This window comes from Pelophylax lessonae, assembly GCF_965119305.1.
Source record: "Pelophylax lessonae genome assembly, chromosome: 11".
In the NCBI taxonomy this organism is placed as follows: Eukaryota; Metazoa; Chordata; class Amphibia; order Anura; family Ranidae; genus Pelophylax; species Pelophylax lessonae.
In genome coordinates this window covers 135840972-135855296 of record NC_138778.1, presented here as the reverse complement: position 1 = coordinate 135855296, position 14325 = coordinate 135840972, and the positions used below count along the sequence as shown (strand labels likewise).

General features: G+C 42.5%; 2 protein-coding genes across 4 annotated transcripts in view; one reads left to right on the top strand and one right to left on the bottom strand.

The window, feature by feature from the left end:
- Positions 1 to 14325, top strand: part of MYO15B (myosin XVB) — a 764404-nt gene that overhangs the window by 271225 nt on the left and 478854 nt on the right. The gene's annotated exons all lie outside the window — the stretch shown is intronic.
- RECQL5 (RecQ like helicase 5) overlaps positions 1 to 14325 on the bottom strand; it is a 276003-nt gene that overhangs the window by 25993 nt on the left and 235685 nt on the right. For both annotated transcript variants that reach the window (XM_082273010.1, XM_082273011.1), the window contains 2 exons: positions 2835 to 2871; positions 2491 to 2742 (listed from right to left, as the gene is read on the bottom strand). In XM_082273010.1, the coding sequence (XP_082129136.1) occupies positions 2491 to 2742; positions 2835 to 2871 (289 nt within the window). The remainder of the gene's footprint in view (positions 1 to 2490; positions 2743 to 2834; positions 2872 to 14325) is intronic.

The following is a 14325-nucleotide window of genomic DNA, read 5'->3' as shown; positions in this document are numbered from 1 at the left end:
CCTGTGGATTCTGTCGATTGCCAAATCAGTTTATGATAGGTTTGGTACTAATGATGAGAATAGTTTGGTTGCATGCTGTTCTAAGTGTTCTAAGTGATCCCCCTTAATTTAAGATGATTTCTTCTGGACCTGTCTTCTAAGTCGGCCACTTTGTCTTTAAGCCAAGCTATGTCTTCAGATTGACGGTTATGTGCATCAACCATGACTTGCTTGCTTATGGAGTTTTCTGCTGTATTGAGTCTCTCTCCCATATTCTGCATTTCACTTTTAAATTGGTGCATGTAGCTCATCACATCAGCATGTAGAGAGGTTCTAAATGTATGCATGAATGAATGCAGCATATCTTTCATCATGACATCAGATATTGGATTTCCAGTAGTGGGATAAGAGGCAAAGGGATCAGCATTGTGCAGGCTGCTCCATGCTGGGGAACTGTGTCTGTGTGTAGCTCAGTCCAGAGACATGCCCCCGTCCTTGCTTAGCTGGGGACATAAACCTTGCTTTGGTTTTTACAGGGCTTCTTGAGGTTGGTGACCCGGGGGAGGATGACCCAGAGGAGCCCCCACTGTCAGGGTTTCTTACCTTGCCCATCGGATGCTGAGGAGTTCCTGTTGCTGGATGGAGGGCTGAGGCTCGCACTTGTAGGAGGTGGCCGCCACCGCCATCTTGCAGATTGCAGGGCTCATGCTGTCCGGCAAGTAACTCCATTTTAGCGAGTTGTGGGCTTTCTCTGCGGCGCTGGGTCATCTCCTGAGGGTCTGCGGGGTGTCACCTTCCTGGCTGGCCAGATGAGGTAGTTCTGGAGGTCCTGTGTGCTGTTCGGTCCCTTATAGCTGGCGGAGCTCCTGTATTAAGCGGCCATCCGCAGCTACGGTCGCCACGCCCCCCCCTACTTTGTAACATTTCAACAACGATAGAGTTCCTTCATTTTTATATTTTTTAAAAGCTCTTTTATTATTTATAGCTATTCTAACTTTGGCCGCATAGGTTTTATTTTTAGCCTTTTAAACCTATTGGAATAGGTTGGAATATGTGGAATAAACTCCCTCAAGAGCTGGTCCTGTCCAGCTCAGTGAATTGCTTTATGTACATAATATAACTGGATACTAACATTTTTAGGTAAAGTTAATCCAGGGAAAATCCAAGTGCCTCTCGGGGTACCAGAAAGGAATTTTTTCCCCTGCTGTAACAAATTGGATCACACTTTGATGGGGTTTTTCACCTTCCTCTGGATCAACTGTGGGTATAGGATTGTGTATATGGGATTGTATGAGTTATAGATTTTTTATTTAGGTTGAACTAGATGGACTTGTGACTTTCTTTAACCTGACTATGTAACTAAATGTAACTATGTATCGCTGTACCCAAAATAAAATTGATATAATGTTTTCCTCATAAATAGAGCTTTATTTTGTCTTTAATTCCCCCATCAATGTGAAAGGGGGAATCCTCCCCACTGTGCTTTTGTATCCTTCTGTAAAACACATCCAATAAAAAAAAAAAAAAAAATCTAATTTTAACTTTATATATTTAGGCCAATATGTATTCTGCTACATGTTTTTGGTAAAAAAAATCCCAATAAGCATATATTGCTTGGTTTGGACAAAAGTTATTGCGTCTACAGACTATGGGAAATTTAAAAACAATTTTTTTTTTAAATGGCAGTGATCAGAGACTTCTAGCGGGACTGTAATATTGCAGCGAACATTCTGACACTGACACTTTTTGGGGATCAGTGACACAAATACAGTAATCAGTGCTAAAGATATGCACTGTCGCTGTATTAATGACACTGGCTGGGACGGGGTATCAAAGGGTTAACTGGGTTCCTAGCCAGTGTTTATGTGAACTGTGTGGGAGGCGCTTTTACTAGAGGAAAACATGGAAATTATTACCTGCTTTGCAGGAACAAATTATTCGTCCCTTCCCCCATCAGAACAGCAATCTGCTCTGTTTATATAGGCAAGTCTTCGTTTTGTGTCTCTGCCTGACGATCGGCGGGTGCCGGTGGACATCGAGTACTCGGGCACCCGCCAATAGACATGCGCGCCCCCTACCCAGAAGTGTAGGATCACGTATATATACACATGTTAACTGGTGCACAGATGCCACCCTGTAGCAGTAAAATCTTGCTATAGGGCAGACGGCAAGCGGTTAAAACCCTTAAAGTTGCCCTGCCATCGTACTAAAAGTACCCATAATGCCTATTAACTGCAAAGAGAAAAGTGAATATTTTTCCTATCACCCGCACTGCTGAACACAGCTCCAATGAGGAGAATTACCAGGCTAAAGTCTTTTTTTCAGAAATTATTACTTCCAAGCTTGCAATTCCACTTCAATAAAGCAGTGTTCAGTGGTGTGGTGGCAGGAGAGCTAGGTATTCACCTACTCCTTTGCAGGTAACAGGCATTATTTGGCACTGGCAGCATGGTGAAGGGGGTGCATTAATAATGACATATATGTAACATTGAACAAAAAAGCTTCACTTACCTTGGAAGCAAACTTTCCATCTCGGAAAAATGGGGTCAAATATTTCACCACAATGTCAGCAGTCTCTTTAAGAGTCACCACCTTATTCCCTGGTGGCTGTAATATTTTAGAGGTGCCTTCCTTGTCTTCATGAGAGAGATTTGGGTCAAAAGTCACTTTCTTTTTGCCACAGCTGCTTTTCACTGGATGGGACTTAATGGAGCAGGATTTTTCTTCTATTCTTGGCCTCTTTCTGGTAGGCTCATCCGACTCCTGGCCAAGGAAATTAAATTATACTTGTTTATAGGTATGTAATACAGCAGAAACGAATGATTATATCATATAATAGGCCAAAAAAACCTCACCTCCTCTTCTGATGCCTTCTTCTCCAACTCATGTTGGCTAGAGATAAAAAAATATATATATACAATTAACGTGAAAAAAAAGTTCAAATTACAGCCAATACTTCAAAATAGGTCTAGAAAAAGATGGAAAAAATACAGGAGCACAACTAAAAGTAATTGTTATACATAGCAAAAATAAAGTAAATGCGTCGATTATTTCTATGCTTTGCATTATCAAAAAATGATTATATTTTTTAGACATTTAGGATTAGACATATGGAGATGTTGCTGTGGGAAGACAGTGGAGGAACATAGCTCATTAAAGCGGAGTTCCACCCTCAAAATGAACTTTTCACGGTCCGCTTGCTTTAATTTACCTGAAAAACTTATTCACTTACCTTGTTTTTAAAGAAAATATACTTACCTTCCTTCCTCTTCCTCCCTCTGCAGCCGCAGCCCGCGCCGTCACTTCCTCCTTGCATTGACTCCTGGGAGATGAAAGTCATCGATCCCAGGAGTCAATGCCCAGAAGCTGTGCAGGGATGACGCGCCTGCACCGGAAAGTCACGAGCAGAGCTGGTGCAGTGCATTCTGGGACTCCGACATCACCGAAGAGGACACCAAAGAGGACGCTCCGGCTTCAGCTGTCCACACCTGAGATGGCTGCGCTGGACAAGACATTTTCAAGGTAAGTATTTCTTATAAAAGGTAAGTGAAACCGGGGACAGTTCAGAGGCTATCGTTGCTGAAATGTACTAGCCCTGACTGTCCCGGGGGTATTTTTTATCTCAAAATTTTTTTGCAGGGTGGAACTCCGCTTTAAGCACAAAATCATGAGTGGTGGCCCATCTACAGATGCTGTCAATTTGCTATGTTGTGGAAGCATCATCTAATCCACATTAGTCAAACACAAGGCCCACGGGCTGAATCTGGCCCATCAGGCCTTGTCATGTGGCTCTCACACACAGTTTTTCAGAGAAAACATTGCAGGTCAGATGGGGTTGAACACTGCGCATAGCACATCCCTAAATCCCGCACTCTGTACATAGGGCACTCCTGAACTCTGCACTATGTACATAGTGCAATCCGGAACTCTGCACTTTGTACATAGCGCTACCCAGTTACAACTGGCCCATTTAGGGCAACAATACTGCTGATGTGGTCCACGATCAAACTAAGTTTAACACCCCTGATGTAATCCAATTGCATATGTTGTCTGGCCCAACTTTGATCAGAAGTGGCTTCTTGGGAAGCCTTATTTGGTACACTGTTTTAATAACAACCTTGCTCTGTTTTTTTATAGGCTGAAAATTCACAATAATTAAAATGAAAAAACCGTTACATTTTTTTAAAACAAGTTTAATATTATTATAAAGTGGCAGTAAACGTAATTTTTATCTACAGGTAAGTTTATAATAAAGCTTACCTGTAGGTAAAATGAATATCTCCTAAACGTGCACCAGCTGGTGACATCACCGGCGCGTGTGCTCTGAAGGATTGGCATACCCGTGCTGTTTCTTCAGAGCCTTCAAGCAGCAGCCGATGACATCAACGGCGCATGCACTCTGAAGGAATGGCTTTCCTTCAGGGCTGTGTGCCGTGACTCCCGCGTGTCTCGGACAATCAGCCGGCCGGAGTCCCCAAAAGGGAAGACCGGGTGAAGATAGAAGCCTTTACAGCGGTGAGAGTGCGCCGCTGGAGGGCTTTGCTTTAAGGAAAGTCTTTCATAATGTGCACACTATGCCTTTACCTTGCAGGTGAAAACAACAGGTACACCAAACAGTGTTAGGAGGCAAATCATGGTGTGTAAATGACATCCTTATCTTTAACTTGATATAGGCAAACAGGGGATTTGTGCCAACAATACATTTATAATTTAGAGCAGAGCTTCACCCTCAAAAACATTCTCTTTCTCCACTTCTCCTCCGGTTGCACAAAGCAAGGTCCATAAAGACACGAATGAGCGAGTTTGGGGTGGAGGAACTTGACTGGCCTGCACAGTCCTGACCTCAATTCGACAGAACTCCTTTGAGATGAATTAGAGCTCAGACTGCGAGCCAGGCCTTCTTTCCAACATCAGTGCCTTACCTCACATATGCGCTTCTGGAAGAATGGTCAAACATTTACATAGACACACTTCTAAACCTTGTGGACAGCCTTCCCAGAAGAGTTGAAGCGGTTATAGCTGCAACAGGTAGGCCAACTCAATATTGAACCCTATGGCCTAAGACTGGGATGCCATTAAAGTTCATGTGCGTGTAAAGGCAGGCGTCCCAATACTTTTGGTAATATAGTGCACCATACTCTTTATATAAAGCCATGGAAGGGGAGAATATATGGGACTTAGCATGAGACAGGTAACAAGGGAGTAAAAGTACAAAAGAATATATAAATCTATAATACCATGTTTATTACGTAATTGCATAAGTAATAGCAACTACATACATGTGTATATATAAATAATTAGGTTCCTATGTGTACATAAAGGGCATATATGGGACTTTACATGAGGCAATTGACGAATAAGTAAATCAAAATTAGTTACATGTTTATTACATAATTACAAAAGTAATAGCAATAACATACATTTATATATAAAAATATTGTAGTTCATATATTTACATGGATAAAGGACATTTCATAAATATATATAAAGTACCGCAGCAGCACACTCCAGTACCCAATAAACAAACCATAAATGGTGATATTACATGTAATACAGTAGTTCATGACGACAAGAGATGTGAGGTATAAAAAAAAACTGTAAATATGATAAAAAACATAACTGCAACTTGGAAAGCTCTACGCGTTTCATGGTAAAAAACACTTCCTCAGGAGAAGAAGCAGCGTTGTATATAAAACTACAGTACAAGCAACATGCGGTATTGTCAGATCCAGACCACTGGGATAGTCTTTTCCGGAAACTGTGGGGATAGGATCCGCCTAGGACCCGGGCACCTGATGAAACTTATTGGGACAGTGTGATGTCAAGTATAAAGTGCAGCGTGCTCAAGTATATAGCTTGAGATATTCTGGCCATAAATGGGGTTGATAAAGGCGTCCACGAGCGCCAATCCTTCCCAACGTCACGCTAGGCCTGGTAAGTGAGGAGGGACATGTCTGCCAGGGAGACCCGCGTCGCCCACAATTGATGCCAACATTTTATATTGGGTACTGGAGTGTGCTGCTGAGGTACTTTATATATATATTTATGAAATGTCCTTTATCCATGAAAATAACCAGATTTTTGACTTACCGTAAAATCCCTTTCATTCAAGTTCATTGATGGACGCAGTTCCTGATGCATATCAGTAGGGTTATACTGCCCCCTACAGGAGTAGGACACTAGACAAAAAAATGTTCTGGCTACGCCTATGGGCACCCTCTCTCTTCCTGCATAGGATGTCAGTTTTGTATCAAAGCAGTGTCAGAGAAGTAATACCAACCCAACTCAAAACAGAGGGGCGAGTACTGCGTACGTCTATGAATTTAAGAAAAAAGGATTTTACGGTAAGTCAAAAATCCAGTTTTCTCTATCGTTCATTGACGGACGCAGTTCCTGATGCATATCAGTAGGGATGTCCCAAAGCAGTGCCATTAAATGAGGGGTGGGAACAGCAGAAAAAAAAGTCCCCAAGGCTAAACATGGCCAACCAGGCAACATAGGACTCATCAGAACAGCAAGATGAAGCCTACCTGAAACAAACAGTAAACACCCTCAAGGAAGGCCAAAAAGCCCTCCAAAAAGCAGCCTGCAAAACTTGGCGGCCAAAAGAGGCATCTGCAGATGCCAGCACATCCACCTTACAAAATTTGGTAAAGGTGTGAACAGATGACCAGGTAGCCGCTTTGCAGCCTGAAGCACAGATGCCTGTATGGCGAAAAGCCCAGGAAGCACTAAGCGTCCGAGTAGAATGCGCCAAAACAGGGAAAGGTAGAGCCTGACCCTAAATTGAAAAGAAAAATATAAAAATCACAGTGCAGCGCTTAATCTGTTAAGGCAATTTAAAATGAATAAAACAACAAGTATAGTCAAAGTCCCAAGGTGATAAGGGTGTTCATGCGGACATCAAAATAAACAAGATGTGCTCCACAGTGCAAATCCTCCACCAGCCCCACTAGCTCCTCACCTCCAGATTTGAACCCCGTGTTACCAGCTGGGTCAAACAAGCTTAACCCTGGGAAAGGGATGCAGCGGTGTTCACAGCAGGGCTCCCATACTCAGAACTGGATTCCTCAGTCAGGACAACCTGATTCGTCATTTACAGAGAAAATAAATGCAGCACATAGTGTGTAATGTACTTAAAAGCGCTTTATTCTGAGAGGTATATAAAATGAAATTACCAGAAATAGCATTGTACCCAGTGCGCGGTATAACAGCGCGAGTACAATGTATGGATGGCTGCGGGTGACGTCATCGACTCCTCCCTCCAAACGCGTTAAGTCCCCAACAGCGGGACTTCATCAGTGGATATGAGGGGGGAGGGCGCAACCTGATATAAAGGGTTGAGTACTGCGGGGAGCACTGCCCACAAGTGTGACGCCAGAAACAAACAGAGCGAGCAGAAAAAGTGCCGACCACAATTGTCAATGCAACAACGGACGCTTAATGCTTGAATGAGCACAGCATAAAATTAGCAGGACAGTGAGACTCTATAAGCCCCTAACACACTTCCCATAGTTGCCTCGGCAACAGTAAACACTACTAGCTCAATATAGTAAAAGTAAAGGAATCTCTGGCAAACAGATCAGCTGAATCTAGCCTCCAAATGATTTATATCATATAAAAAATATATAATCATACAGAAACCTTAAAATAACTCCTGGGGACAGAAAATGTGTCTCAGACAGCAATAAACATAATACTACCAACCGTAGATCTTAAAGGGGAGGAGGGGTCGAGACTACACCTCAGCCATCCATTAACATTAAATAAATAACAAAACATATAAAACACAGAATACAGTAAACAATTAAAATATATAATCAACGGTCAGAAATAAAACAATTAAAAGGTCAAACTCTACATTCAGTCCTCTAGGGACAGAAACCTTAGCCTCGTAAATCCAATAGGATTCACGACGGCTTAACTGGCAGATAAAATTACCGCCTCGCCAATGTTGCTTGACCCGCTCGATACCCCAGAATTTGAGACCACGCGAGTCTCGATTATGAAAGATCCGAAAAGGACGTGACACATTGTGTGTTTTCAGGCCTTTTTTTAATATTGCCAACATGTTCCCTTAGTGGAACTTGTAAAGGCCTGGAAGTTCTACCGATGTACTGTAGATCACAGTCACATTCTAACATGTAAACCACCCCTACTGATCAGGTCTTCGTATAAGTTTTATTTGTAGCTGAGGTTGTAAATTCCTTCCGTTTTTTACAATTGATTTTTGAATGTCTGCAAGCAACACAATGCCCACAGGCATAAAAACCGGGTAGGAAGGAGAACAATCTGCTCTCAGAGTGGACAGGGGGATCAATCACACCAGGGGCCAATCAGTCCCTTAGGGTAGGCGCCTTTTTATAGACAAAACTGGGTCTCTGGGGAAGCACTGAACCCAAGACCCTGTCCTGTCTCAAAATAGGCCAATTCTTCTCAACAAACTTTTCAATCTTTTTAAATTGTATATTGTAACCAAAAATTAGTCTAAAGATGTTATCACTAGTGGACTGTTCGTTTATGGGTTTAGAGGCCACTAATACGTTCCTGTCAAGCAATGTAACTTTTTCAACCTCGTTTTCAAGTATTTCTTTAAAGTATCGTTTGAGCAAAACGATCGACCAGAATTTTGGATTGGGAAATAAAATCACTCTCTGCTGTGCAATTACGAAGCAACCTTACAAATTGGCCTCTAGGGATGTTGCAGAGCCATGATCAATTATGGCAGCTCTCCAAAGAGATGTAGGAATTACGATCTGTCACCTTAAAGTGATTGCACATCTTAAAGTGATCTCCCTCCTTGGAGATTTCCAAATCGAGGAAAACAATCTGCTCCTGGCTAACATTCGAGGACAAAACAATGTTTTTGTTGTTGTTATTCAATTTACCCATGAAGGACTCCAAGCCACACATCTCCTTCCCATATCATAATCAGGTCATCTATGTACCTGTGGTAACATTAATTCAGGGGGGTGTCCACAGAAGACCACCTCTTCCTCCCAGTGGGCCATAAACAAATTGGCCACACTGGGAGCAAAACGGGCCCCCATGGCTACCCCCCTGGTTTGTAGGTTGAATTGCTTGCCATACCAGAAATAATTCCTGGACAAACAGAAACTCAAACACCTATGCAGAAAGCTGGTATTTTTCGTGGGAAGATCAGAGGAGCTAAATGCCCAGCTGAGATGGCCTGTTCGTGTCCTATAATGGTATAAAGCGAACTGACGTCCGCAGTTACCATTATAGTCGAAGATGTACAGGTAAGGGATTCCAAAATTTGTATGACATGTTTGGTGTCTTTTAAATACACATCTGTCTTTACCACCAAAGGCTGTAAGAATGTGTCTATATACTGACCCAATCTGGCTGTGATTGAATCGATCCCATTCACGATGGATGTTCACTGTTCTTATGAATTTTCGGGAGAAAATAAATGATCGGTGTCCTACAGAACAAAGGGTTTAAGTAGGCAGATTCCTTTTTATTCAGTACACCTCTCTCTTTTCCTTCCTCAATCAGGGCATGCAATCCATCCTTATAGGGAATAACCGGGTCCTTATTCAGTAATGCATATGTCTCACGGTCTGACAATAGATGGCTCATTTCTTTATTGTGGTAGTCCTTGCTAAGGACCACCAGACCGCCTTCCTTGTCAGCTGGCCCGGATGATAATCCCTTTTTGCTCCTCTAAAGAATTTAATGCCATTCCTCACATTGTAAAGCGCTGCGCAAACTGTTGGCGCTATATAAATCCTGTATAATAATAATTCCTGATGAACTGGGGATCGGAACACTTTCTCACCTTCAGGTTATCTAAGTCTTTGCAGACCATACTTTTAAAAACCTCAATATGTTTGCTGTCAAAGACAGCAGGGTTAAACATTGATTTGTTCCTAAGATTAGAATTAACTGCCTTAGGGACTGTGGAGTTCCTAACAATAGGGTTAGACAAAAAATATCTTTTGATATTTAAACTCCGTACAGATTTTTGGATAATCACATAAGCCTGAAATTTGTTGAGGTTCCTCACAGGAGCAAACTTTAATCTCTATCCAAAGTTTGCCTTTCATTTTCATTAAGGGGTACCCCACTCAGATTGTAAATACCAGATCCTATTGGGGTTTTGGTCTTTTGTAGCCTCCTACCCCCTCAGTTTCCTCTGAGTCTTTTCTTTTTCGGACTGATCCGTTCAAGTGGCTTTGCTGTGTTGAGGGAGGATCTCTCCTCCACCTCTCCACTTGAGGCTGATATGGAGGAGGACCCACCCCGTGTCTCCTGGGTGACCCTAAAAAATCATCATTGCCACTATAGGAATTCCCTATATTGCATAGGGGCTCAAAACGATTAGAGGTGGTATACCCAAATGGGCGCATAGGGCATCCTCTACCTGGATGGTTACCACGCTAAGGGGCATGAGACTGATGATATACATATGGTGATGGATGAGTGTTACTATGAAAATGGGCTGGAGACCTGCTCTTAGCTTGTGTCACGGGTTGTGAATGCCGTGCTCTGCCTCCTCCTTATGAGGTTCAAGGAGGTTCTGAATATCTTTAATTTGTGACTCCACAGCCTTCATTTTCCTCTGCTTACGCCTAAGAAGGAACTCCTGTAGTTCTAGACCCTTTCTTGTGAAGAAGTCACCCCATTCACACATGGGGTCCTCCTCAAGAAGACCATCGTTAGGGGGTATGTCCCACCTGAGGCGTCTAGGCACAAGTTTTGCCAAGACGCCTTTAAAGGAGGGGATATCCCACCATAATTTGACCTTCCTCTCAAATAAATGTCCTAATCTTCTGAACAGAGAAGGTAGATCAACAGAGTCATTAGTTAATACGTTTTTAGAGAAAATATCTCCAATTTTAACCTCTCTTTTCTCTAAATAATCAAATACATCCATAGTAGTGCTGCTAGATTTAAGATAAATTGATGGATACAAGATAAAAATGAAATAAAATTAGAGCACCACTCAAAACAAAATAAATGAAAAGAATTGGCCTATTTTGAGACAGGACAGGGTCTTGGGTTCAGTGCTTCCCCCGAGACCCATTTTGTCTATGAAAAGGCGCCTACCCTAAGGGACCGATTGGCCCCTGGTGTCATTGATCTCCCTGTCCACACATAGAGCAGATTATTCTCCTTCCTATCCAGTTTTTATGCCTGCGGGCGTTGTGTTGCCTGATTCAAAAATCAATTGTAAAAAACAGAAGGAATTTACGGCCTCAGCTACAAATAAAACATATACCAAAGACCTGATCACCTGTTCCACTGTAGGGGTGGTTTACGTGTTAGAATGTGACATCGGTAGAACTTCTAGGCCTTTACAAGTTCAACTAAGGGAACATGTTGGCAATATTAAAAAAGGCCTGAAAACACACAACACAACAGATGCATATTTAAAAGACACCAAACATGTCATACAAATTTGGAATCCCTTACCTGTACATCTTTGACTATAATGGTAACTGTGGATGTGAGTTCGCTTTATATCATTATAGGACATGAACAAGCTATCTCAGCTGTAAACTGGGCATTTAGCTCCTCTGATCTTCCCACGAAAAATACCAGCTTTCTGCGTAGGTGTTTGAGTTTCTGTTTGTCCAGGAATTATTTCTGGTACTGCAAGCAATTCTACCTACAAACCGGGGGGGGGGGGGGGGGGGGGTTGGTAGCCATGGGGGTCCGTTTTGCTCCCAGTGTGGCCAATTTGTTTGTGGCTCACTGGGAGGAAGAGGTGGTCTTCTGTGGACGCCCCCCCCCCCATTGATATTTTACCACAGGTACATAGATGACCTGATTATGATATGGGAAGGAGATAGCTGTGGCTTGGAGTCCTTCGTGGGTAAATTGAATAACAACAACAAAAACATTGTTTTGTCCTCGAATGTTAGCCAGGAGCAGATTGTTTTCCTTGATTTGGAACTCTCCAAGGAGGGAGAGCACTTTAAGGCGACAGATCATAATTCCTATACCCCTTTGGAGAGCTGCCATCATCGATCGTGGGTCTGCAACATCCCTAGAGGACAATTTGTAAGATTGCGGCGTAATTGCACAGCAGAGAGTGATTTTATTTCCCAATCCAAAATTCTGGTCGATCGTTTTGCTCAAAAAGGGATACTCTAAAGAAATACTTGAAAACAAGGTTGAAAAGGTTAGATTGCTTGACAGGAACGTATTAGTGGCCTCTAAACCCATAAACGATCAGTCCACTAGTGATAACATCTTTAGACTAATTTTTTATTACAATATACAATTTAAAAAGATTGAAAAGTTTGTTGAGAACTGGCCTATTTTGAGACAGGACAGGGTCTTGGGTTCAGTGCTTCCCCCGAGACCCAGTTTTGTCTATAAAAAGGCGCCTACCCTAAGGGACCGATTGGCCTCTGGTGGGATTGATCCCACTGTCCACTCTGAGAGCAGATTGTTCTCCTTCCTATCCGGTTTTTATGCCTGCAGGCGTTGTGTTGCCTGCAGACATTCAAAAATCAATTGTAAAAAACGGAAGGACTGTAGAGGTGGTTTACATGTTAGAATGTGACTGTGGTCTACAATACATCGGTAGAACTTCTAGGCCTTTACAAGTTAGACTAAGGGAACATGTTGGCAATATTAAAAAAGGCCTGAAAACACACAATGTGTCACGTCATTTTCGGATCTTTCATAAATCGAGACCCGCGTGGTCTCAAATTCGGGGGGTATCGAGAGGGTCAAGCAACATTGGCGAGGCGGAAATTTTATCTGCCAGTTAAGCCATCGTGAATCCTTTTGAATTTACGAGGTTAAGGTTTCTTTCCCTAGAGGACTGAATGTAGAGTTTGACCTTAATTGTTTTATTTCTGACTGTTGATTATATATTTTAATTGTTTACTGTATTCTGTGTTTTATACGTTTTTTTATTTATTTAATGTTAATGGATGGCTGAGGTGTAGCCTCGACCCCTCCTCCCCTTTAAGATCTCCGGTTGGTAGTATTATGTTTAATGCTATCTGAGACACATTTTCTGTCCCCAGGAGTTATTTTAAGTTTTCTGTATGATTATATATTTTTTATATGATATAAAACATTTCGAGGCTAGATTCAGCTGGTCTGTTTGCCACAGATTCCTTTACCTTTACTATATTGAGCAAATAGTGTTTACTGTTGCCGATGCAACTACGTGAAATGTGTTTGGGGCTTATAGAGTCTCACCGTCCTGCTAATTGTATGCTGTGCTCTTTCAATCATTAAGCGTCCGTTGTTGCCTTGACAATTGTGGGCGGCACTTTCTGCTCGCTCTGTTTCTGGCGTCACACTTGTGGGCAGTGCTCCCCGCAGTACTCAAACCTTTATATCGGGTTGCACCCTCCTCCCTCATATCCGCTGACGAAGTCCCGCCTTTGGGGACGTAACGCGTACAGAGGGAGGAGAAGTCGATGACGTCACCCGCAGTACATTGTACTCACGCTGTTATACCGTGCACTGGGTACAGTGCTATTTCTGGTAATTTCATGTTATATACCTTAAAGAATAAAGCACTTTTAAGTACATTACACACTATGTGCTGCATTTATTTTCTCTGTAAATGACGAATCGGGTTGTCCTGACTGAGGAAATCCAGTTCTGAGTATGGGAGCGTCCCTGCTGTGAACACCTCTGCATCCCTTTCCCAGGATTAAGCTTGTTTGACCCGTCTGGTAACACAGGGGTTAAATCTGGAAGTGCGGAGCTAGTGTGGCTGCTGGAGGATTTGCACTGTGGAGCACATCTTTATTTTGATGTCCGCATGAACACCCTCATCTCCTTGGGACTTTGACAATACTTGTTGTTTTATTCATTTAAATTGTCTTAACAGATTAAGCGCTGCACTGTGATTTTTGTTTTTGTCTGGGATTTGATATTTTGGCCCTTGGTGTTCAGCTGCTTTTCATTTATTTTGTTTTGAGTGGTGCGCTGATTTTATTTCATTTTTATCTTAATTGAATAAGCCTGCACCACTGTCTGTCTGATCCATCTGGAAATAGTCACAGCATACGTAGGCAGCCCTTTTCTTGTGCAATCCATGAGTACAGAGAGCGAATCTGACTTACGAAAAGACTCAGCAGTAACCAAGTACACCTTGATTGCCCGAACTACATCCAGAGTATGCAGTGCACATTCCTTAGAATGTTTGGGCTTAGGACACAAAGATGGTAATACAATGTCCACGTTTAAGTGAACACTAGAAACCACCTTCATAAAGAAGGACGGATCCGGACGAAGTACCACTTTGTCTCTATGAACCAACATATAGGGAGAACGACAGGACAATGTCGCCAGTCTTGACAGCCTGCGCACAGAAGTCAAAGCCACCATAAAGGCCGCCTTCAG